At 40.7% G+C, this 25,748-nt stretch overlaps 2 protein-coding genes and 1 long non-coding RNA gene across 5 annotated transcripts; 2 read left to right on the top strand and 1 right to left on the bottom strand.

Annotated features, from left to right (window-relative positions):
- Positions 1-63: 63 nt before the first annotated feature.
- Positions 64-10,462, bottom strand: LOC140556033 (uncharacterized). Its single transcript, XR_011979697.1, has 4 exons — positions 9,507-10,462; positions 6,599-6,703; positions 6,319-6,354; positions 64-6,185 (listed from the first exon to the last, which is right to left on the bottom strand). It is a non-coding gene; the product is annotated as an uncharacterized lncRNA (long non-coding RNA).
- ctsbb (cathepsin Bb) lies at positions 3,162-6,996 on the top strand. The gene is made up of 9 exons (XM_072679490.1): positions 3,162-3,276; positions 3,708-3,793; positions 3,925-4,039; positions 4,133-4,248; positions 4,370-4,455; positions 5,322-5,465; positions 5,693-5,809; positions 6,071-6,199; positions 6,528-6,996. Exons 1-9 carry the CDS (start codon positions 3,163-3,165, stop codon positions 6,602-6,604), a joined length of 984 nt encoding a protein of 327 aa, XP_072535591.1. The 5' UTR covers position 3,162; the 3' UTR covers positions 6,605-6,996.
- On the top strand, positions 9,650-25,738 carry ncoa7b (nuclear receptor coactivator 7b). 3 transcript variants are annotated; one of them, XM_072679460.1, is made up of 16 exons: positions 9,650-10,011; positions 10,577-10,696; positions 14,084-14,262; positions 15,946-16,016; positions 16,155-16,262; positions 16,519-16,614; positions 16,754-16,879; positions 17,228-17,412; positions 17,823-18,643; positions 20,809-20,980; positions 21,140-21,287; positions 21,404-21,529; positions 21,986-22,138; positions 22,284-22,379; positions 23,287-23,360; positions 23,445-25,738. In XM_072679460.1, exons 2-16 carry the CDS (start codon positions 10,659-10,661, stop codon positions 23,578-23,580), a joined length of 2,529 nt encoding a protein of 842 aa, XP_072535561.1. In that variant the 5' UTR covers positions 9,650-10,011; positions 10,577-10,658; the 3' UTR covers positions 23,581-25,738. The 3 variants fall into 3 exon arrangements, with proteins under 3 accessions (XP_072535561.1, XP_072535570.1, XP_072535578.1); XM_072679469.1 differs by having other exon boundaries at positions 9,651-10,011; positions 17,856-18,643; XM_072679477.1 differs by lacking the exons at positions 9,650-10,011; positions 10,577-10,696 and adding an exon at positions 12,375-12,577.
- Positions 25,739-25,748: the final 10 nt, after the last annotated feature.

Raw genomic sequence — 25,748 nt, 5'->3', positions numbered from 1 at the left:
GCTTTTTACAACTGTTGTCATCACAAAGCAGCTTTACATAATTAGTACTTAATAAAGGACAGAGACAGAGAAGAAAGAAGAAATAACATGAAGGGTCAAAGACCCTGTGATAAAAATTACCAAAGCAGATACAACAGAAAGTTAATAGTGGTGATATTAATAGTGTCAGACAGACACAAGTCCATCTAGGTTTCAGCATGGCCACCAAACAGGCAGCAGCGGCAGGCGGGTGAGCCATGGGTGGTGGCGGGTTGGGGGGGACCCGCTGGCCGGACTGGTAGGTGGCAGCTGGTTAGACGCAGGTAGAGGGGACCTCAGTGGGCAATCTTCCAGCAGGTCGGGTTGGGTGGCCATTTACTCGAAGAAGGTAAAAAGAGAAAAGTTAGTTCTAAGAGGAATTTTATGGAGGGCAGAGAATGTTGAGCATCAGCATCAGGGTATGTCTGACGACTCCGGCAGGTCTGATTATCACAGCATAATTAAAAGGAGAGAGCCAAAAGGTAACACGGACACGGGCGCACCCTGAGAACACCAGCATCTATCTGCTCCACCATCAACAAACCTGAGTGATCGCGTGTAAGCAGCGAGACGACAGCTCCAGCATCTCAGTGTACTACAATTCCCTGGGTCCGCGAACCCCTGGACCTGCAGCCCTTATCTAAGAAACATTAATTACCAAAAGCTAAACTAAACATATAAGTTTTCAGCTTAGATTTAAAGATTGAAAGAGTCCCGAACATTATCTGGAAGGTTATTCCAGAGATGGGGGGCTTTATAAGAAAAGGCTCTTCCCCCTGCTGAGGTTTTCTGAATTTTGGGAACGAGTAAGAGGCCAGCACCCTGAGATCTAAGTAGTCTTGATGGTTCATAATATGCAATAAGATCCCACAGGTAGTCAGGAGCGAGGCCATGTAGGGCCTTATATGTTAATAGAAGAATTTTGTATTCGATACGGAATTTAACTGGGAGCCAATTAAGTGCTGATAGAACTGGACTGATATGGTCAAATTTTCTAGTTTTAGTAAGGACCCTGGCTGCAGCATTTTGCACCAGCTGAAGTTTATTGAGGTTCCTGCTGGAACAACCTGACAGTAGTGCATTACAGTAATCTAGCCTTGAGGTAATAAAAGCATGTACTAGCTTTTCTGCGTCTTGTAGTGATAAGGAGTTTCTTAGTTTGGAGATGTTCCTAAGCTGCATAAAGGCTGTTCTACTAATATTAGCTATATGTTGCTCAAATGATAAATCTGAGTCGAATGTGACGTCAAGATTTTTAGCTGCTAAACCAGGAATGATGGAAGCATCGGCCAAGTCTAACATTAAGTCTGATAGTTTATTTTTTAGAGTCTTTTGGACCTAAAAGGAGAACTTCGGTTTTGTCACTGTTGGGGAGAAGGAAGTTATGTGACATCCAGAGTTTTATATCCTTTACACAGTCCTCCATTTTCTGTAGTCTAAATTTATCGTCAGGTTTGGCTGAAATATAGAGCTGTGTGTCATCTGCATAGAAATGGAAATTAACGCCATGTCTGCTTATAACTGAGCCCAGTGGTAACATGTATAATGTAAATAATAGCGGTCCTAAAATTGAGCCTTGCGGAACTCCATATCTTACTTCTGCGTAGTTTGAAGATAAATCTTTTATCTTTACAAATTGATAGCGTCCCGTTAGATATGATTGGAACCCTGATAGGGCTGTCCCTGTGATTCCAACCATTTTCTCTAATCTTTCTAGTAATAGTAATAGTAATGAAGGTGTTTAATTTGGTCATACTGAAACGAAAAGCAGCCTTTTTCAATCTGATATCTGTTTAATGTATTGGGGTAGTATGTCCAGTTACCATCTATAGCCCTAACAAGCTAATTAAACACACATGTAAAAGAGAGCTAATTTTGCTCAAAATGTTGAAAATAATTTTTTCACTGTATTTACAGTAACAGAAACGGGCATTCAGTAGCTATTACGCTTTTTGACACCACATTTTTCTTTTTTTTTTTTGTAGAGAAAAACATGTCTTTGAAAGCACTGCAATGTTGCTTAAAAGAATATTTTCAGCTTGATGTTGACCTAGGACCTTCAAAACTCTCCTCATTAAAGGCAGAGGCCTAAATAGCTCTTTCACTTCACTGTTCTGTCTACAGTGTGATTTCACCTGCAATAACTGACACTCTTGCTGTGTGGTTCAGGGCCACTCATGTTAGTCTTGTGATGAATATGGCTCGATAGGATCACCTGACTGACATGACCACATGACATCAGATAAGAGATGAGGGTTTTTTAACTGCAGCAATCTGGAGTCCTCTTAGTGCAGACTGAAGAAAACGCTCAGGTAAGTGGAAAAGTAACCCTCTGGAGTGTAAAAATAAGGATGAATGACAATTAGTCGTATTAATATCAGATGGTTGACCGGTGTAATACTGAAGTAGCATGGCTATGTACTAAATATCTGCACTTTAGTCATTACATTTGTGACCTTACCTTAATTAGCTTTAATTAACTACATTTATGCAGTTTTCTATGTTTGCATGTGGACGTCGTTATCAGCATATCATAAACATTTTGATCATTTTGGAGCATTTCTATTCGTCCATTCAACATGCAAGTTTGACATGATGTAAAGATGATGTTTTTTGCATGACAGCAATGAAATTCACAGATCAGCCATAACATTGGCACCCCCTGCCTAACATTGAGTAGGTCGGCACTATTGATCTGATCATTTGGCAAGAACTCCACAAAACCTCTGAAGGTGCCCTTTGGTATCTGGCACCAAAACATTAGCAGCAGATCCTGTAAAGCCCTGTAAGTTGTGATGTGGGACCTCCATGTATTGCATCAGTTAGCCTTAGGTTCCCATTCCCCTGTTGCTGATTCATCGGTTGTCCCTTTTTGGAATACTTATGGTAGGTACTGACCACTGTTCTCCCCTTGGCAGGTGCCACTGACGATAAGGATAATCACTGTTTTTCACTGTAGCTGTTTTTCTGTGGTATTTTTGTTATGACTGATCCATGTACATGTATACTCTGTGCTGGTAAATACTATTCCAAAAAGTGACCGTACAAAACAGTAATTCCTTAACACTGCCTTCTTAGAGTAAACCCTGCCTAATCAAATAAGGAGCATTAAATGGCATGTTTTCCGTTTCTGTCTTCCTCAGGATGTCTCGACTCATCTTTTTGGGCCTGTTGTCCATCGCTTGGGCCAGGTCACAAAACTCCCCACTGTCGCAGGACATGGTCAACATCATAAACAAGGCCAACACTACCTGGACGGTAATATGTTTGCTTGTTGTTTTTGAAAGGACACTAAAAACTAAAAAGGTCTTTGGCTCATGACGACTATAGCACCACTTCTGATGCTATTTAGAATTATTTAGCTGAAGAACCTCTAAATGAGGCAAATAACCAATCAAGCATCCACATTCTTTGAGTAGTTGTGGCTATATATGCAACCATGGCCTTTGCTAAAGAAACATTGAGGGGAAATATTGGTTGGTTAAAATATTGGTTGGTTCTGGGCAGAATGCAAAAGACTCGTTTGAACTACTGTGAACAGAACAATACAGAATAATATCATTTGGTCTAAAGCTGTGAAACATGCTCATAATGGCACACTAAATGCACCTGCTAAGCCTAACTATCTCTCAATTCCTCATTCTCTTTGATTTTTTTTTTCTTTTCATTTTCCCCTTTTCTCAAAATAGGCCAGGTTACATTTTGACAATGTGGACTACAGTTATTTGAAGACACTCTGTGGAACCATATTGAAGGGCCCCAGGCTGCCTGAAATGTGAGTTGCAGATTCATGCCAGCAGCTAACCCTAACCCAAGGACCCTATTTTGACATCTATTTTAACATATTTTCCCCTCTTTATTTTAATTGTATTAATCTCATCGTCAATGACCCTGTATTCCTGATAGGGTCCCGTTTGAAAGACTCTTTAAATTGCCGGATAGCTTTGACTCCAGAGTTCAGTGGCCTCACTGCCATACCGTAAGCCAGATCCGTGACCAGGGCTCATGTGGGTCCTGCTGGGTAAGCCCAAAAACCTTATCTTTACTTCACTTTACAAGTTCTTCTTGCTGTTGTTGTCTGATTGTTCTCATACTCATTTATTTGCGGCTCTAGGCCTTCGGTGCTGTTGAGGCTATGTCAGACCGAATCTGTATCCACAGTGGTGGAAAGATCTCAGTGGAGATTTCTGCAGAAGACCTGCTCTCATGCTGTGATGAGTGTGGGATGGGGTGTGTAGTCCACCTGTCCACTGATCAATCGAAATAAATAGGCTTCTTACAGACTGCACGGGATATGACATTTAAATACTGTGTGATGAATACAATATCTGTTTTATTATTTTTGGACCAGTTGTTTTGGAGGTTTCCCAGATGCAGCCTGGGAGTTCTGGACCAAAAATGGCCTTGTCACTGGAGGACTCTATGCCTCCAATATTGGTGAGTTTCAAAGAATCACATAATGGCAAACTTTCCTTACTTTTCCAATTTTAAACTACTATCCAGCTCAAAGATGCTGCTTGCCATCAGCAGCCGGAGTCAGAGAGAGCACAGTTGGCCTTGCTCTCTCAGGCTTCAAATGGTCTTCACCCTTTTGGTGTTGGGGGCATTGCTTGTTCACATGATTGGCCAAAAAAGGTGCTATAAAATGCATTCATTGAGTAGAAGAGATGGTAAAGACGATTAGGCAGGGATTGCTTTTAGCCTGGCATGTATTCCCACTCCACTTCCTGACTATTGCTTCCTCACACTACACTTCTGACTTCCCCTTCTGCAGACAGTGGCCTTGGCAAAGACATGGTCAAATGGCCAGTTTCACATTGCAGCTTGAGGTCAAGTAGTTTCTAACATCTAACTGAGGTGTAAATATAAGTCAAGGCTAATGTTTTGAGGATATTTCTATATACCAATTTCTAATACCATTTCTATATACCATTATTCAACTATGTCAAGATTAAAAACAACTTTTCATTCTAGTGCATCTTTAATTTTAAGGGATAATAAAAGTCTGACTAATGACGTCAACTATATTTGATGGTGCATGCAAGGTAATCACACTGGGTTACTGAACAGATTTCATGCCAGCTGGGAATTCTAATGTCGCTACAGGACATCTGATATTGCTACTGGTCCAGTGACATATGGATGGAGACAAAAACTCAGCAAACCATTAACCAATAGCAGTATGCAGTAATATACTCACAGCATGGTTTTAAAACCCAAACTTACACAGTAAATATAAAAACCATAAAGATAACATCAAGGTAAAAGACCCTCACTACTCTGCATTTATTCTCTGATTGCAGGCTGCAGGCCCTACACAATAGCTCCCTGCGAGCACCATGTGAACGGCACACGGCCACCGTGCTCAGGCGAAGAGAAAACCCCAGACTGTGTGAAACAGTGCATTGACGGATACACTCCCTCCTACCCTGAAGACAGGCACTTGGGTAAGCATTTCTGATCAAACACTACCGGAAATTCACATTAACATAGATATAACATATTTATGTCATATTTTTCTTTTTCAGGACCAATACCGATACTCAAATTACTCCACCACCCTACTTTTACTACCCCACATAAAGCAACCTGATGTGACACAGTCATACTGATCTCTATTTACAAACCATATTAGCTTCTTCCATAATCTCCTTGCTATTGTCTTCCCTTGCAGGCAAGCGCTCTTACAGCATTCCCTCGGACCCCACGCAGATCATGGCTGAGATATATAAGAACGGTCCAGTGGAAGCAGCCTTCACTGTCTATGAGGATTTCCTACTTTACAAGACAGGTCATTTTCTTCTACAACCTTGTTACCGAGACACTACATTGAATCACTAGACACTATGGTTTGTTTGGTTAGTATAAATTCTACATGATGTAGTTGTCCAGCACTGTCACATTTTCCCCCAAACTGTAAAGACTGCACCACAGTGACTATGTCTCAGAACTTTGTTTGTCCTCAAATCCTTGATCATCCTTTTTGACATTCACCCATTAAAGTGCCCATAAAAATTCTTCTCTCAACACACACTACCTTGCTTTTCCTAAGGAGTGTACCAGCATGTGACAGGAGCAGTCTTGGGTGGACATGCCATCAAGATCCTTGGCTGGGGAGAAGAGAACAGCACCCCCTACTGGCTAGCTGCTAACTCCTGGAACAATGACTGGGGTGACAAAGGTAGGACATGAAGGGGATTTCCACTGTTTATATTTACCTTAAGGTAATTGGCTCATTGAGAACATTGAGAAAGGTGCATGTAGAATGTTCTAGGAAGGATTTTCTTTAGAATAACATACCTCTTAAATTTCTTTACAATGTTAGTGAGTAGAAAACTGTATACAGACAAACACAAAGATGATACATTTGTTTATTATCTAAACATCCAGTTAAAATGCAAAAATAATAGTAATAAATCTAGCCTGGAGTAGCACACACTCACACCATTGCTCAAAATAGTTGTAAATCCATTCTTGCATACATCACAAAGTCTTTTCTCTTTGCACAGGGTACTTTAAGATCCTGCGAGGACAGGACCACTGCGGTATTGAGAGTGAAATGGTCGCTGGCATTCCAAACCTGTGAGAAGAAATCTGCTGCCTTGACTGGCCCAGTCAGAAAGAGTCCTCCCCAGAAACCTCTTCCCTTTAGGAAACAGCCCAAACTTCAGTCCTAGATGAACAGCTGATTCATTTCAAAAAGGAAAAATGTTCAATTAATTGCCATAGCCATCCAAAAATCTCTAAAATGTCAACTTTACAGGAAAGGGAAGAACCCTTCCTAAGTTTTAATAAAGTCAATAAAAATGATTTTTATATAATTTTGCATAATTCCTGTTGCTCTATGTATTATGAAACTTTGACTCAATGTAAAAAACAACTGCCAGATTCACACAATGTCAAAAAGTGAGAATCGGCAAAAAAGTGGGAAAATGAATGAATGCTAATTTATAATTGTGTACATATGAATGGAAATAAATGACAGGGTTGGTTATATTTCTGCTTTCTTGCTTTTTTTAAGCAAACCCCATGTGTTCATAAGACATCCTTCTGACAATATTGTTATCACAATAAATAAATACACACACATACAAATACAGTGGGGAGAACAAGTATTTGATACACTGCTGATTTTTCAGGTTTTCCCACTTGCAAAGCATGTAGAAGACTGTAATTTTTATCATAGGTACTCTTCAACTGTGAGTGATGGAATCTAAAACAAAAATCCAGAAAAATACATTGTATGATTTTTAAATAATTAATTTCCATTTTATTGTGGGAAATAAGTATTTGATCATCTATCAACCAGTAAGAATTTTGGCTCTCACAGACATGTTACTTCTTCTTTAAGAAGCCCTCCTGTTCTCCACTCATTACCTGTATTAACTGCACCTGTTTGAACTCGTTACCTGTATAAAAGACACCTGTCCACACACTCAATCAGTCAGACTCCAGCATCTCCACAATGCCCAAGACCAGAGAGCTTTGTAAGACATCAGGGATAAAATTGTAGACCTGCACAAGGCTGGTATGGGCTACAGGACAATAGGCAAGCAGCTTGGTGAGAAGGCAACAACTGTTGGTGCAATTATTAGAAAATGGAAGAAATGCAAAATAATGGATAATCTCCCTCGGTCTGGGGCGCCATGCAAGATCTCACCTCGTGGAGCATCAATGATCTTGAGGAAGGTGAGGAATGAGCCCAGAATTACACGGCAGGACCTGGTCAATGACCTGAATAGAGCTGGGACCACAGTCTCAAAGAAAACAATCAGTAACACTCTACGCCGTCAAGGATTAAAATCCTGCAGTGCACGCAAGGTGCCCTTCCTCAAGCCAACGCATGGCAAAGCCCGTCTGAAGTTTGCAAATGACCATCTGAATGATCCAGAGGAGGAATGGGAGAAGGTCATGTGGTCTGATGAGACAAAAATAGAACTTTTTGGTTTAAACTCCACTCGTCATGTTTGGAGGAAGAAGAATGATGAGTACAACCCCAAGAACACCATCCCAACCGTGAAGCATGGTGGTGGAAACATCATTCTTTGGGGATGCTTTTCTGCAAAGGGGACAGGACGACTGCACCGTATTGTGGGAAGGATGGATGGGGCCATGTATCGTGAGATTTTGGCCAACAACCTCCTTCCCTCAGTAAGAGCACTGAAGATGGGTCGTGGCTGGGTCTTCCAGCATGATAACGACCCAAAACACACAGCCAGGGCAACTAAAGAGTGGCTCCGTAGGAAACATCTTAAGGTCCTGGAGTGGCCTAGCCAGTCTCCAGACCTGAATCCAATAGAAAATCTTTGAAGGGAGCTTAAAGTCCGTGTGGCCCAGCGACAGCCACGAAACCTGAAGGCTCTGGAGGAGATCTGTATGGAGGAGTGGGCCAAAATCCCTGCTGCAGTTTGTGCAAACCTTGTCAAGAACTACAGGAAACGTCTCATCTCTGTAATTGCAAACAAAGGTTTCTGTACCAAATATTAAGTTTCTTTTTCTGGTGTATCAAATACTTATTTCCCACAATAAAATTGAAATTAATTATTTAAAAATCATACAATGTATTTTTCTGGATTTTTGTTTTAGATTCCATCACTCACAGTTGAAGAGTACCTATGATAAAAATTACAGTCTTCTACATGCTTTGCAAGTGGGAAAACCTGAAAAATCAGCAGTGTATCAAATACTTGTTCTCCCCACTGTATATTCACAGGGGCCCTAAAGAACAGCTTAACCCCCTTTATAGCCCTATAACTACAACCCAGACTACTGATAAATCATTTTAAAGTTTTAACTAGTGTCTGTTATTTATATATAATCCATGTCGACTTGAGTAATAGGTAAATACATTAAGTCAAGATCACTTGCACACAGTACCTGAATATGAAATTGCTGCATTAGCACGTTTTCTTTCTAAACTAGCCTTTTTCCACTGCATATGTGAATTTTAAACACTAATTAAAAGCTGTTTGGTGAAGCTTAGCAAGATTATGCTTCCCTACTTGCATGTGTTTCTGCATTGTGGCCATTTTTATTTTTGCATAGCTCTGAAACTTTTCAAATGTGCAGTTCCTCAACCAGTAAATGCTGTTTTTTCAAGCTTATTATATTTTATCTGGGATAAGATGTACAAAAAATACAAGCTTTAAAAAGTGGATTATTATTATTATTATAATTATTATAATTATTTTTATACTTATTTTCAGTATTGTGCAATATTTGTTGTTATTATATGTATTATATTACCCTACTATTAGAATTATTTTTGTTATTATTATTGCTGTTTTTTGTTTTTTATTAGCAGTAGTAGTAGTAGTCAGTTTTCAGTTGTATTGTAGTGAATAGTGTGTGTGTGTGTGTATATATATATATATATATATATATATATATATATATATAATAGCTATATAACTTTGCCTGTATCCCTGTACAATATCTGTATGGGATTTGTGGTAGGGATTTAACTCGTAGCTAGTAATCCTCCATACCGGAAACACCACCGTTATCTTCTACAGGGGGGTTCTCCTGTTGACATCAGCGAGGAGGGCCGCTGGCTCTGCTGTAGCACTGATGTCAGCCTGGGAGGAGGAGCGTGGCGGCGGAGCGGTCCTATCAGCAAGTCCACTTAGAAAATAAAGGCTGTTGGCAAAACACACACACACTGGCAGCAACGGCGTTAGACTGCGCTGGCTATGGGTAACCCGTTATATAAAGCAGCTAGCGACGGCACGCTGGCATCTTAGCAGCTGGTTAGAGATTCACTGTGTGGACTTTATTCCGCACTGCCGTTCACAGCGACATCCTCCAAATCAACACCAACGGCGGGTGGTGCTAAAGCAACGGAAATAGCAGCCTAACTGCCCAGCCGACGTCTGAGACGAGCTTGAGGGACAAGTGTTGTTGTTGTTGTTGATGATGATGATGAAGATGATGATGATGATAGTGGAGATGTTGGTGCTGGTGAGGATGAGGATGATGTAGCTAGCTTGATGGGTGAGTGTGGCACTGTTGATCTCTGTCTATCGAGAGAAAAAACGAGGTTAGCTAGATAGCTAGCATTACTCGCTAGCTAACAGAACAACGACATGCGCATTTCTACGTTTCCCTTTACTCTTACCACGAGCTGTTAATATTGAAACAGTGGAGATGGATTTTAATGAAAGTTTGTTGTTTGAAAACCTCTCGATAACATTAAACATTTGTCTGTATGGGCGTAGCTGGCACTAGCTAACGTTTACATCCAATACAATGAAAGCCAATTACCTAGCGAGCTAGCTAGCATATGGGAAAACACTAGCCAGCTAGCCACTAAACAAAATGCTGTGCAGAAAAGCTGTAGTTGAAGTTGTGCTCCAGTAGACGTGCTTCTGTAGGTTTACCCCGTAATTGCATAATGTCTTTATCTACTGGTCTGCAGAAGCCCCCAACGATGCAGACTGTCATGATTTAAGACCTACCTGATTTAATAGCAGTTTTCATGAGCCACTGAATCATGTGCTGGCTGGAGATGGCATTAGGTGCTAACATTTTTTTTTTTTGTGTGTGTGCATGTTTGTAGGAAAGGGGTCAGAACTTCTTCTGGACCAGAGCCCTGGAGTTGTCTGTCCGTGTGTGTGTCTTGATTCCTCGAGCCCACCGCAATGGAGAAGAAGGAGAAGAGGCCCGGCTATTTTGCCAGGTACACAAGCGAGCATTGAAGGCTGAGAGGAATGCTTTAACAGAAAATGTTGTCTTGCAGAATCGGGGTGTAATATGAAAATATCAATTTATCGAGGTATTGTGATAATGTGCTGTAATACTGTATCAGTTCTCAGAAACACAGTAGTTGACATGCCAAGCTTGGTGGCTGATAGTTGTTGGTCTTGTGGTGTTTAAACCCTGACAGCAGGAGAGCAGTGTTATACTTTGCCTTTCGTTCCCTCTGTTCTGATTGCAGAAAGATGTCCTTTTACCCAGAATTTATGCAGATGGGATAAAAAATTAGATTTTACTTTCTTACATGATCACAGTATACTGTATCGTAACCCCCTGTATCGCGATGCAGCACACATCATGGTAGGTTCTTGGAGCTACACAACCCCAGCCACAGAACAAGTAGGGATGCAACGATCCGATATTAGGATCGGGTATCGGTCCTATTATATTAACAAACCTAGCTGGGTCGGGTATCAGATAATTAGGCTGATTAGGTGGTGTGAGACTGCACTAAATGTGTAAATAAATAAATGACAAATGGCAATTTGGTACATTTATTTGTGTTAATTTGTTATTATATAAAGTAACGATTAAATCAATCCTAATGCCTTAAGTCTCTCCCACATAGAGAGGTGTATGGTTCATTAATTCAGCAATGTTATCGGACTGGTATCGACTGATCTGCAAAGTTTATGTATCAAATCGGAACTGAAACAGCCAGATCCGTGCATGCCTAAGAACAAGGATATTGGGATTAGATTGTGTGCTTTAAGCACATACAGCAAGTGTATAAGCAAACTTGATGAATCTCATCATGTGAGCTATTCTCTTGCTTAAAGCAGTTTTTAAACACTCCTAAAAGGCTTTGTTTGTAAAGTCAGACTCCTGGGAACTCTGTACTATTTGGTTGCAAAAGCTTTTAGTTAAAAGGTTCTTTGTATACAAGGGACAACCTTTTGGAACAGGGTTCTAAACGGCACCAAAAAGGTTCTCCTATCATGGAAAGCCCCGTTCAGTGCAGTACACCTGAGAGTACAGTCTCACATGAAAGTTTTATTCAGTTGCTTTTTGGGAGAGAAATTGAAAGTAGGTCAGGTAAATGCAGAAGAGGCTGATCAACCTTTCTTTTCTTTTCTTTTTTTGATTAAATGTGTGACTTTAGCATGTGACTTTGATGTCTTTATAAAAACTGGATAACATGCTACATTATGCATGTACAAGCAGCGTTTTGGATCGTTAGGATAAACATTTGTTAATGGCAGAATTGGGCACTTTTTAGTAATTAGCATATTAGTGTTATTTAAGACACATGGCTAGAATGCACTTTTACAAGGCTTCTATGTAGTACTGAAAATGGTTCTTTTACACTTATTAACAGTAGAATATTATGGTGCTGTACACTGTAATGTTATACTCTCTCGAAATGCTACAAAAGCACCCAGATGGTTCCTGGAGTTGTCAGATCTGTATAAAACCATTGCCTTCATTTAAAAGAACCTCTTGAAAAAGAACGAGGGCTGCCAAGTCTGTATAGGCAATCCTTCACTCGTGCTTGCTGTAGCCGGCTCCCTCTCCCTCACATGCGCCTGCTCCCTCTTTAACGGCGCTCTGGTGGAAATCGGCCGTAGTTCATCCACACCCAGCTGATCGAAGAGCAGGAAAGTCGGAGTGGAGTCATGTTTGGACAGCAGAGCGGCAGAAGCAGCTGTGACAACAACAATATGAGCAGTGGGACCACAGGCAAAGCCTCAGTCAGCAGTGTCTGCAGCAGTGCTGTCAGTAGGACGTCTGCAGTGGGAGTTCCCCAGCTCACCAGTCTGCTTTTGAGATTTAAAAGCTATGCCGAACACGGCTCACTTGATTGGTGAGATGGTTGTTGTTTGGCCTGTATGTCTGTAGGAAGTGAGTGCGTGGGTGTTCTTCGGTCATCGGATGCTGCTGCTGCTGCTGTGCTTGTGCTTTATGCGAGCGAATGTTTTCGAGAGTGGTGCTCGTGCGATGTGGCTGTGTATATGCGGAAATCTGCCTGGAAATTTCTAGAAGGCATGCAGAGGCTGTGGATTTGTGGGTGCTCATTTAAAGGTGCCGATGATCGGAGGTTATGTTTCTCGTAGTTGCCTCAAAGGTCAGGCGATAAGCGAAAGTCGTTTGTTTGAAAGAAATTTGTTTGAGTGCAATACAGTGATGTCTCAATTCAAGTGTTCTGAGACAGCACAAATGGTTCAGTTGATTATACAACTATGATCAATAGCTGGAAGTAGTTAGTATGACAGAAGCTGTGCTTTTATAGGACCCTTGTCCAGTAATCTTCACTAGCTAACGTTCTAGTCTTGATACGGTGGTTGAATAGGGTCCGTTGTGTTAAATCCCTGCGTATTCTCTAAGCATAGTTGAATCAAGACAAGGACTGAACTAAGAGTAAACAACTAAGGAGAAAGAGTCACTTTGCAATAGATTAAATTGACCATATTGGATGATGAAGTATTCTTTAACTGCTTTAGGAAAGGAAAGGAGGAGGTGTATAGTTTGTGCATGTGTATCTTTAAAGTTAGCTTAAAGATTTTCATATGTATGTCTTGATGTTTGCAGTAATGAGTGTTATTAATTTATTGTTCAGCTGAACTTAGGGCTTTGTATATCATCTGTGTTGGTGATTTAGCCTGTAACAAGTGATTTGAATAATTGTGTTTAGACAGCAGGTGCTGTTTGTTTTGCTTTGCTTCCTTAAACTATGGCAGAGCTTTGCATTCCACACACAGGAATGTCCCTGCAAGACTACCTAAGCTGTGGAATGTTTTCCTTCTGATCGAGCTAAAATCCATTGCAGATGTCTGTCTGTGTTTGTGTCTATAATACTGTAGAAGAGCAATTGGTGCAGAGGCTTTTGCTCTGTCTCCAGCTTTATCGATTGACATCCCTCTCACTACATTAGAGAGCTCACTCCGGCCTTCCTTTCTGTCTCTCCCTCGCTCTCTCTTTCCCTCCCTCCCTTCTTTGCTGTCTTCATTATTGTTTACTTTCTCCACACATGCAGTACAAAATGTCTATTATTTATTTATCTGATTTTCTGACTCTTCAGCTGATTTCCACCCTCCCCCCGTTCCCTTCTAGGCCCATAAACCCATCTGTGAGTTGACTTGCACTGCTGTTAGAGCCACGCTCAGCATATTGGCTCCCTGTGCCTTAGCTTTCAGTTGAGACCCCCCCTCCCCCCTTTGACAGTAATGAGCATAATGGGAACAATGTGATGTAAGCCAAAGATGAACTTGTGTCGGTGTGATCTGTGTGACCAGTGTCATCAGTACACTGACTTATTTTAAAGCTGCATGTAAATGATGCACATTCTGTGGTGTCATGCTGCGGCTCTCAGGCTGAAGAAGAGGCGGCAGCTGAAACCGGGCCAATCGGAGAAAGCTGTGGCTGAGGAGAACCACTCGGATTCAGACTCAAAGGGACCAATCATCTGTTCCCCCAGCCCGACCCAACAGCTGCAGGAGAAGAACCTAGAAGAAGGAAAGCCCAGCAAAACTGAGAGAAGTGAGGGATCAGGTAAGACGCTTGATAAAAATTCTAGGAGTGATGCGTGGTCTACATTGGCAACCAGTCAGACTCATTTGTAACTTCATTTGTATGATCTGTTGGATAACTCAAGCAGTGTGTACATAGGTGGTAGGGCAGTATCAGTTTTGTGTGTCAGTTGATCTTCATGAAATGAAATAACTAGTAGTATTTTGACATTGATACCATGTGTAATATCTTGGTGCTCAATAGCAAATGATATTATGGCATGAATAAATAAATGAATTCATTAATAAATAAGCAATTACCAACTGATTACTAACACAACAAGAAAGGCAGAGGCCTTGGCTAGTTAAATGGCGTTTAGTAACTTTCAGCACCACAGAATTAATAAATGCAAAAGTAGTGCATGCTTATGTTTGATTCCGCATGTATACATTTGACCTGATGTTGAACTTTGAAAGCTCAAAAAATAACTAAATAAATAAAACTTGTGCACTAGAGCTGCACAATACACAAAGCAGCTTTAAATAAATCCGGGTCCAAGCCTCTTTTGAGAAAGCTAGTGGCAACAGTGGCAGGGGGAAAAAACTCCCTCGGGTCGAGAGGAAGAAATCCTGAGAGGAACCAAGACTCAAAAGGGGACCTCATCCTCTTCAGCTTGGCACCAGATGATGATGATGATGATGATTAAAAATCAAATCGAGAATAAATACAACAATAAAACTAAACTGAAATTAGAAAAATAAAATAGTAAATGTGGCATCAAGCCAAACACTATGAAAATGTGAGTAGTCCTGCAGGTACAGTAAACAGAAGCATAGTCATGCATTGAGGTAAGGATGAATCAGTGCGAGGCCCCAGAGCAGGACAGCGGGCAGGAGGGTTGTGGAGAGCCAGGTCAGGTGGAACCAGGACGATGTATAGTATAATAAATGTCATTGGGCAGTTAGAATCAGCCTCTAGTAGATGGGTCATGGAAAATGAAAACTGTGTGAATTTTCCTGTTTCCAGAAAGTTATAGAATTTCACGTTTGATTTATTTTGCCTTGCGTAACATTGCATGTCCTGCATTGTGACTATAATTCATGTGCATAAGTTAAAACACTGTATATGGTGCAGCCCTATTGTGCACCAAAGTCTTGTTTTATTTTGGGTTTTTTTCCTGATAAGGATGCATGTTGCACATTTCTGTCTCCAAAAACTGAAGAAATCATTGGAAGCCTAATATCACCATGGCATTCATGTCTGTAATGTCTGTAAGCATGCTGAAATTCAGTGCTTTAACCAAGCAAGCAGGTCTCCTCCTTATTTCAGTTAAAAGGCCTGCTTTCACTTCCTATTTTACTTGGAATGAAAAACAGTAAAGCAACACACATGTAAAACACACATGTTTTCATGGGGAAAGCCAAAGAACAGTAAAATGCTAAAGTGAAATTTTAATATTTCTGACTGCTTTACATTCCTAATGCTTTATGTTGAGGTTGGTTGGTGAAATGAACTTCAGTACATCAATGGTTGCTGATATGTGTCAGCATTGGCACATGTGTACTTAATTAATAATTAATATTGCCAATGGCTGACAATTCCCTTTATGTGCATCCTTATTGTTAACCATACTAAATGAGATGAATGAACATTTTTTTTCCAGTGTAAATTTATTTGAACCATTTTAAAATGTGCCTGTTTTGTAATGCTGGAAACACATTTCAGAAACCAACTGCAAATCCAATGACCAGGCCAAAAAAGAGAAGAGAAAGCCCCCAGGCACTGTCGAGTACACAGTGAGTGAATATTGCCTTTTTAAACGGTGGATTTGCACACACACTCTATCCAGACCTTTCTGATTTTTTTTTTTTTATTATTATTTGCTTCCATCCTGGCTACCTGTTAATTTGAGAAAACCATGTGTATGTCATCAGGTGGGCCTTAATGACACCTTAAATGGAATTGCACTGAAGTTCAACATCACCCCAAATAAACTTGTGCAGCTGAACCGCCTCTTCTCACGCAGCGTGGTTCCTGGACAGGTGAGTGTTTGTCTGCATGTCTTGAATTAAGGAAAGGCTCTGGACACTTGTAGCTGTTTCTGATTCTTCTGTGGAATTCCCCTGATTAGGAGTTCCTTTAGAAACCTTCTGGCTTTGTGACAAAAATGTGCACACACAGCCTCGCCTTTATATTCATACCAACATCACATAACAGTATTTTCATTAACTCAGTTGCTCCATATCATGGCAGCCCTTTGTGTGGCAATTACATCTCTTACATGTTTGTTTTTGACAGAAACTCTTCGTTCCTAATGCTGGCCAGTCAGAAACTGGCTCTCTAGACAACACTTCCGATTCAGTCAACACAACACCCTCACAGAATGAGTCACAGGTAGGACAGCTTGGTTCTTCACATGATGTTTGATCTTAGATTTGTTTTACCTGTATGCAAGCTGTATAAACTTGCCCTTGTTCTCTCACTTTCACCTTCCATGTGATAGTAATAAGTGTTGTTGCTTTGTGTGTCATAGGATGCCAAATCAAGCGGTAGGTCCGGGTCTCACAGGCAACGGGAACTCTCTCCACCCTCTGAGGATGAGGGTCCCGCTACAGTCAAATTCCTTAAGATGAGCTGCAAATACTTCACTGATGGGATGGTGAGGGGCTAAAGTTAATGGTTCTAAAATTAGATTTGGACTTGAACTCCGTCCCAACAGATAACACGAGGAGGTCCGCTGTGTCTGCTGTAACTAAACCAGGCCCTGTGTTCACAAAGCTTCTCGGAATAGGAGTGCTCTCTCGTTTAGGATGGCCTTGCTGACCGGAACACATCTTAGAAAACACTAGATCAGTATTCCAGATCTGTTATGGTCTTGATCTAGTAAACTTCACATTAACAACGGAGGGGTTGTGACTTTAAACTTAAGACTTTACGTTCTGGCCCTCATTGTGTAGTCCTGCTATAAGTCCAAACTGCTGTCTAACCCTATCCATTCATTTCACAGGGAGTAGTGGGTGGTGTTATGATTGTAACGCCAAACAACATCATGTTTGACCCACACAAGTCAGATCCTCTGGTGATTGAGCATGGCTGTGAGGAGTACGGGCTTATCTGCCCCATGGAAGAGGTGCTCTCTGTGGCTCTGTATGATGACGTGTCCCGCATGAAGCTCAAAGACGCACTGCCATCGTAAGTAGCGACTGCTTCTCTGACCCTTCAGCATTTCTTAATCAATTCAGCCTTGTTTTGTGTATATGACATCAAACCGCATTTAGCAAGCAGTTCAGCATATTGCTGACCATGTGAGACTATTGTTTTACTCTCCTTATCTTTCACTTCACGGTTCCCCCCCCCACTGATGGCCTGTTTAAATAGATGCACGTTAACATTTTTTCTTTTTATCATTTCTTATTTGTAGTTTGTTGTCCATCAATTCTGTTTCGTTTACTTGATTTAAGTTTTTCTTACATTTTGCAGTTTATTTTTTTTTCCTGGGTTTGTCCTTCATTTTTAAGTTCTCTTTTTGTTTGGTTTGTTTTTCTCTCTAATTTCCACCCCCTCCCATCACCCTCACATGATGGCCCCTGTTTCCACGGTAGCGACATGCATCAGGATCTGTGTCCATTATACAGGCCAGGTGAGTGGGTGGAGCTTCCATCCGAGCAAGACCTGAACCCATTCAGCCGCTACGAGGCCCTTGGGCAACCTAACCGTCCGATCATACTAGACGACATTGAGACAGCGGTTCTGGAGACAGCAGAGTGCCACCCTGCTGACAAGTCGCCATCGGATGAAGGATTTACTGAACTGGATCTCCTGCAGAATGAATCTGGAACAGAAAACGGAAATCCAGAGACCTCTCAAAGCGGGCTTGAGGCTGCCAACGCTACCTGCCTCAGCCTGGAGGGGGAAATGTTCCAGAAGGTGACTGACTCTGAGGAGACCGAGTTGAGCGGATTGCCCCCCTCAAGCCAAACAGTGGAGGCAATGTGGTCGTGTGACAAAGAAGAAAAAGAAGAGGAGGAGGATGAAGGACTTCATAATCATTCCACAGATGAAAACCTGGAGATGCTGTTGGAGGGAAACAGACCCTGCATGTTGCTTGCTGGAACAGACTCTAGTGAAAATGGACACAGGGTTCTTGTAGCAGATGAACTGAAAGATACTGATAAGATTGGGAGTCACATTCTTGGTCATGAGCCTTTTCAGGTGGACGTATCGGCTCAGGACCTCGTTGGAAAGGGCAGCTCTGGTAGTGTCACTGAGGAGGATTGTTCTGGAACAAGCCGTGGCGAGGGCACTGAGACAATCAAGGGACCAAATTTGGAGGGAGAACTGACTGAGCGAGAGAGAGAAAGACAAACCAATGAAGCAGAGATGAAGTCATGGCTGCTGAAAAGGATGCAGGGACCAATTGAAGGTGAGGCATTATGACCACCGTTATATGAAAAGCACAATGTAATATTGGATGTGTTTTGTCCCCTGAATTTGACAAAACGCAAATGACCTCTATAACCGCCATAAACTGTCATAAACGAGATAGCAGTAGATATGTAAAACAGCCAGAGCTCTCTTTACTCTGCACAAGCGGGTACTTGCAGGAAAAACAAGCAGTTGTCGGAGACTGTTCAGCATGTGATGCTGAAAACAGTGATCTAGTCCGAGGTAATGTGACCAAGTTCACTAGTCAAAGTGCGCTTAGGTCTGTCTCCGCAGCAGACCTGCTAGCGCCCTCCGGCAGTAAGTTCTATTAATGCATGACCAGGCTCCTGCGCACCTAAATGAGGAGAGATCTATAATCCAAAATGGAAGCTAATATTTAAAGACATTTGAAAAATCAGAAAAAAATATATGCACATGAGCCAAAGCTATCTGTATCTGACAAATGTCTTGAATATTTGAAGAACAAAGCAAATGTGTGGGCACTCTGCATGGACAGTACTTATGATTTCAGTATAAGTACTTAAGTACAAGTATCTCAGCTTGTAAATGCTGTAGTCAGATAAGGTGGGGAAATATTAGCATTTAATAGATTATTATTATTTTTTTTTTTTTATGAATAATTGATCTGGGTAAGATTATGTAGATTAGAGGCTCTGTATGTCTTTCAGCCCAGCCCTAATACACAGATTTTGATGTTTAGTCCAAGGGATTGCAAGCTTTGAAATTTGCATCACCTGGCCTTAGGTATAACCTTAAAAAGCAAATTAAACTAATCTTATATATATATATATAATCCCTCCCATGTTCTTTTTAGAGTTGTACTGTAATGAATTTGAACATTTAGCATGCTAACTGAGGCCTGTAGAGTCTGAGATGTAGCTCTTGGGATTTTTGCAGTTTCTCTGAGCACTGCACGGTCTGAATTTGCTGGGATGTTTCACTCTTGGGATAATTGGCAACTGTCTTGAATGTTTTCTACATGTTTTCCCAAACGATTAATCGAGTAATCAGATAAAATCATATTTTTGTGTTTTTAAACAACATATATCAATATGTTAAGATCAGCAACGTATCAGTAGTGTGTTGTGCAAGGCTGTGAAGGGTCTCTTGAGCAAGCAATTAGCTGTTATTCCTCTTAAAAGGTTTTCATTCAAACTCGACTCTTTTACTAGATCAAAGCTTAAAACCTTTGGCTTATTGAACTGAGGCCCATTTAATCAACCTTTCTGTAAAACCTTTATGATGTACATGGGGGGAAAAACTATGAAATACAACTTCACAAACATAGGTTAGCCTATTTGTCCTTAATTTAATCTTAAAAAAGAAAAAAGGGGTGCCCCCCCCTGCAATAGCCACTCTGAGATTAAAGAATAAATAACAAGGTATAAAGGTACTTCAATTCCCAATCATCTCCAAAAGTAGATCTATATGCTAATGAATGTAGTCATAAATGAATTTGTCTATCTGTTGCATTTATTATTACTACCTAATGTATGGAAAAGGGGTGTTTTGAGCTGTGTGGCCATTAGCTTAGAACTGGCTAGCCAAACAATAATTAAACTTCTTTGTCATCAGTCTCTCAGTCATCAGTTGTGTTGCAGGAAGGGCAGGGTATACAGTAGGGCTGGGCAATATGGTAAAAATACACATGTCACAATATTTATATCTTTGCGATACACAATGTTTATCACTACACATGTAATCACAGATTAAACACCTCTATAGCAACAGATCCTTAAAAACTATTATTCAGATACTTTCCTGTACTGTACAGTGATATTTTTATTCAATATCTGCTGCATCTAATTAAACCAGTCTAATTACAATGTTGGTAATGAAATCTGTAGCTGATCAGTGTTTATCAAGCACTAACAGTGTCCTCAATATTCTTAGAAAATCATAGTTATCACAATAACCAAATTTATCACGATAAGATAAAATATCATCATATTGCCCAGCTCGAGTTTACAGTTTATTTGGTCTAACGCTTTATTTTTTTTTATTTCGCTGGTTTATTTATTTAGCTAATGTACTAGCTAGTACATTTAAAAGAATTGTGTATATTATTATAATGACAGCTTTAAAACACTGTGTGGCCTTGAATACAGTTCTGAGCAAACTGTCTATGTGGTCTCTTTGCAGCTATGCTGCTTTCAACTGAGGAGAAGAGCAAGAATCCTCCCATGTTTCTCTGCTTCAGAGTGGGGAAGCCAATGCGGAAATCATTTGCTATTGGCCGGACCTCTAGCCCTGCCCACTCATTTGGAGGCAGGGGAAAGCAACCGGAATACTGGTTTGCAGTACCCCAGGAAAGGTGTGTGTGTGTGTGTGTGTGTGTGTGTGTGTGTGTGTGTGTGTGTGTGTGTGTGTGTGTGTGTGTGTGTGTGTGTGTGTGTGTGTGTGTGTGTGTGTGCTTTTCAATTTGAATGTCAAATGTGGTTGTCCCTTTCACTGAGCTTTCTCATTTCTTTAGAGTGGACCACCTGTACTCATTTTTCATCCAGTGGTCTCCTGATGTGTATGGAAAAGATGCACAAGAACAGGGCTTTGTGGTCGTAGAGAAAGACGAACTGAACATGATTGATAACTTCTTCAGTGACCCAGTACCACGGAGCTGGGAGGTAATGTCATGCAGCCCGGGTTTGCTTTAAATTTAGACCAAACTACAGCCTTCTGTAGATGTAATTGGTTCCTTCTATTACCATTTAAATATTGCGCCTGTTGAATGTGTCTTCAGATCATCACAATCAATGAAGCAAAGAGAAGGCAGAGCTTTGGCAGCTTTGAGGATGAGGAGCCCCTGGACTTACTTCCCATCCTAATGGATCCCAGCACGCTGCTCGAGGACACACACATTGAGAAGGTTTTAGATAACAGACATATAGACCTTAACCAACTCTGTTGCCAGTACTTTTGGACCATGAATTGTGTTTTGCTGTAGAGGGAGCTGTAGCTCAAGTCTTCAGGCAGTGGCTATCCTAGAAAGCAAAGTGTTTAGAAGTTTGACATTCTAGCTACATTACAGTTGTGTGAAATTTTGTTGTAGTGTTTTTTTCTTTTTATTTTTTTATATAGGTTTATATTTATTTATTTATTTATATATATATATATATATATATAATTTTTTTTTTTTTTTTTTTTTTTTTGGCTGCCTCATCTAAACCTATATTACTTAGTCTGGCTAGAATCGACTTTGCACTTGTGGAGATGGCCTAACTAACCGATTACTGTGATTGTTCAGAGTAGTAAAAGTAACAAAGCCACCTTGCATCCCTGTTATTTAATGACCTCTCCATAAACCCTTATGTGATCTCTACAGCTGGCTGCTAGGCTTCCAGCTCGGGTTCAGGGCTATCCATGGCGGTTGGCCTACAGCACTGTGGTGCATGGAACCAGCCTGAAGACTCTGTACCGAAATCTGGGGGCAGTGGATTGCCCTGTGCTGCTGGTCATCAAAGACATGCACAACCAGGTGTGTATGCACAAACATGCTCAGAAAATACCTGCAGAGATCTAAGATGCTCCGTTTGGCTGTGCTGTGGATGCAGTTTTGTTGTTGGTGTTACAGTGAAACCTAATGCTGTTGCCATTTGTCATGTGTGTGTTTTCACTGACAGGTTTTTGGAGCTTTTTCCACTCATCCGTTCAGAGTTAGTGAGCACTATTATGGAACTGGGGAGACCTTCCTCTACACGTTCAGCCCTGAAATTAAGGTTAGGGTGCATCCATACATGTGTGTCTGTTCTATAGTGATTTGTTGTAATAAATATGTTTGTTTTGACCAGACATTTGGCATCCAGGATCTGCTGTGGACATTTTTTTTCCTCTACCCCCCCCTCCCTCTTTCTGTATTAAAATGTCTGAATCACTTGGGACAAACAAGGCATGCTTTTGCAAATTGCTGTGACAGAAGGACTTGTGAGAAGTACAGCAGGTCATTATGTTGCAACGCAAATAACAGCAGTGTCTGCTGTATGTTCATCCCATCTTTCACTTCTGCTGTTTTTTTAACATGGCTTTCTTTGGCAAATTATGCAGTGTTTATAGAAGGCTTCTTCGTTACCTCACCTTCCCTCAGTTATTACTCCATCTGTAATCTTGCTGTTTTTATCTATTTTGTTTGTTCCATGTTTGGAAAACGTTATAAGTTCCTGAAATACAGAAATCCTGTTATGCCCCACAGAAACATTGGAAGCCTGGTTGTGCCAACTAAATCAGTGTACATGCAGTACCATTCAAAAAGCACAAAATCAACTTCTGTCTCAAGCTGTCGTGATGTCTGCCTAACAGTATTTCTTACTGACTTGTGTTGGACTTGCATAAGCAAAAAAAACTAAATTCCCCTTATTGGAGAACAGTGTTGGCAGCGTTAAGCATGTTGCTTTTGATTCCCAGCTGTGCAAGCTATCTTTACAGCAGATTTACTTCTGATTACATGGTAGAAGGTATCTTTTCTTGCAACTGCTGTTTCCACATGGTCATATTACCATAAATTGAAGTGAATTGCTCAAATAGCATTACTTTTACTCCAGAAAATGGATTTCAATTCAAGCTAAACTAAGCTAAGCTAATTGTTTTGGCATCACCTTGGAGCACTAATGTAGGTGTTTATTTTAAAAGGTTTTTCGCTGGACTGGTGAAAACTCGTACTTCGTGAAAGGAAACTTGGACTCTCTGCAGATCGGAGGTGGCGGGTAAGTTTAAAAGCATATAAGCCTAGTCGAGGTTGTACATTTGATAGAGCCAGAGTTTATTTACCCTCTTGTGTGTTTTGCTAGGGGTCACCTCGCCCTGTGGCTAGATGCTGACTTGTATCACGGATCCACCTCCAAATGCTCAACCTTTAACAACCACCCGTTGTCGCCACAACAGGACTTCACTATCCAAAACCTGGAGGTCTGGGCCTTCGAGTGAGCTCCTTTGCACATGTATACACATACATAACATATACTGTGAGAAATATATATACACACACGTGTGTCCAGCTCACGGCATGTAATATAACAAGTTTGAAACATGCTCTATGTAACTACTTTGTCTGGCTATAGGTGATTTTGTATGGATTTACACTGTTCCAGGTGGTTGGACACGACAACTGTTCATTGTTTACCAGGTTTACCAGGTGGTGATCAGATGGTTATTTTAATGAGGGTTAAACCAGGCTGTACTTGACTGCTTTGTATGTTTAAGCCTGACCTAAGCTGCTGTTTTGTGTTGGTTTGAGCTTGATTAGACTTGGTGGAACGGTAAGGGAGAAGCAGGCTTTTGTCTATGCCTCACTCAAACTGCCTTAGTGTCGCATACCACCCACATCTATCCCAGCATGCAATCATGTACACGTATGCTCTGCAGAAATATAACCACTACTTTTAAGGCTGTGACAGCAGAGGCTGTGTGCATCATGATCTGGAATACATGGTCTGAGATTTTATACATGAATTGTTGTGCAAAATCCTGTGGGTTAGCCAAGCAGCTAGACTGGTGTTGTTTACAGGAAGGAGATGAGGCCAGTGGAGTTGGGAACTGTTGCTCTTTTCTTCTGAAGACGGGGTTCAGTGACTAAACGTGGCTTATAAGTAGGCCGTCCATGTAAATATGAAACACATTCCATTGGAGAAAGGGAAGCAAGAAAACCATTGTCTTTGACCAAAGTGTTTTTTTTTTGTTTGTTTATACACGGTTTATGTAAATTTTTTTATATTGTCTGATGTTTTGTTTTTTATGTTCTGAAATTAAATCTTTCCTTTTTTTATTGAATGTTAAACATGATCCCTATATGTGAGAGAATTGTGTTCACTTTTGTTTGTGACCCCTTTTTTTTTTTTTTTTTTTTTTTGAAGGGCCTTATTTGGTTAGCTTTTGAGCTAGAGAGTGAAAGCACTTGGTGAAAGTATTGTCAGTATTACATTGTGCCACCTTTAGCATTGCTCCCTGTTTCACTGTGGTAGTAATTAGAGATCTTTCACATATAGGTTCCATACCTATACTGTACAGGGATGTCTAACGCTTCCAGGAGGGTTTTGGGGGGAAAATACAGTGATTAAAAATGCCATCATCTCCAGTGATGCTGAATGAGGGCTAGAGGTGGACATTTAGCACTCTTCCAAAGAGCTACTACTAACTTGTCTCTGCTAGTTTTCATCCAGGGTTAATAGGGCTGCATGATATGGACACAATGCCAACTGCAATTCATTTGCTGCCTGCAGTATGCCTTTTCATATACTAAAAACACATCAGTGAACCTTTGTAGAGACTGTTACAGATTGGCATGTGTTATTTATTTTTAGCAAAATTATTTTGATGGATCATGTTAACGCCTTGGTTCTTCTAATCATCTACACAATGTGGTGATTAGTTAGAGGCTTGGCAACGTCTGCAATATCCTGTATTGCAAACCCTGGCTGACATACTGTGCAGTCCTAACCATTTTATTGAAGTTACCTTCCATTGGCTCAATACAAAACAGGGAGAAAAAAGTAATTAAGCATCATTAGATCAGAGAATTTTTACACCTCAGGAGTTAGTCCTCATGATTAGTGTAAAAACTGCAATTGAAAGATAATGTTTTGAAAATGTAATTGTTGTAGAGCCAGTTTGTCGCTCATTTGTGCCAGGTCTGTGAACAACAGAGCCAATGTGAAGGTGAGAATGGGGAGAGACGTGTTCCGAAATGGATATGTACAGAAAGATCTTTTGTCACTTGGTTTATGGTTAGGTTTTGTTTATCACTACAGTCTGAAACGTCTTTTCATGATTTAGCTAGACTATCGGTGTGCTGTGTCCTCCATTACCTTTGACTAACCTTCAGTTTACACATTGTGATTGGTCAGTTCATTTCACTACAGGGCAGCAGCACCAACTTACTAGTGTGCTCATCTTAAACGGCCCTCTGTATGTTCAAATGCCCCATGTACAGGGCACAAATGATTTCACTTTAACCTTCCCGAAGAGTGATAATGTTCGGCTCTTTGAATCCAGAACCTTTTGATGTCTAGTTATCACCATTGAATGTTCTATTTATTGTTGCTATGTTGAAGTGAATTCAATAAATAAATGATGCATACAGACTTGATTTTATTGGT

This window comes from Salminus brasiliensis, chromosome 1 (assembly GCF_030463535.1).
Source record: "Salminus brasiliensis chromosome 1, fSalBra1.hap2, whole genome shotgun sequence".
NCBI lineage: Eukaryota > Metazoa > Chordata > Actinopteri > Characiformes > Bryconidae > Salminus > Salminus brasiliensis.
The sequence above is the reverse complement of the archived record's forward strand: the minus strand, read 5'-3'. Positions and strand labels throughout refer to the sequence as shown.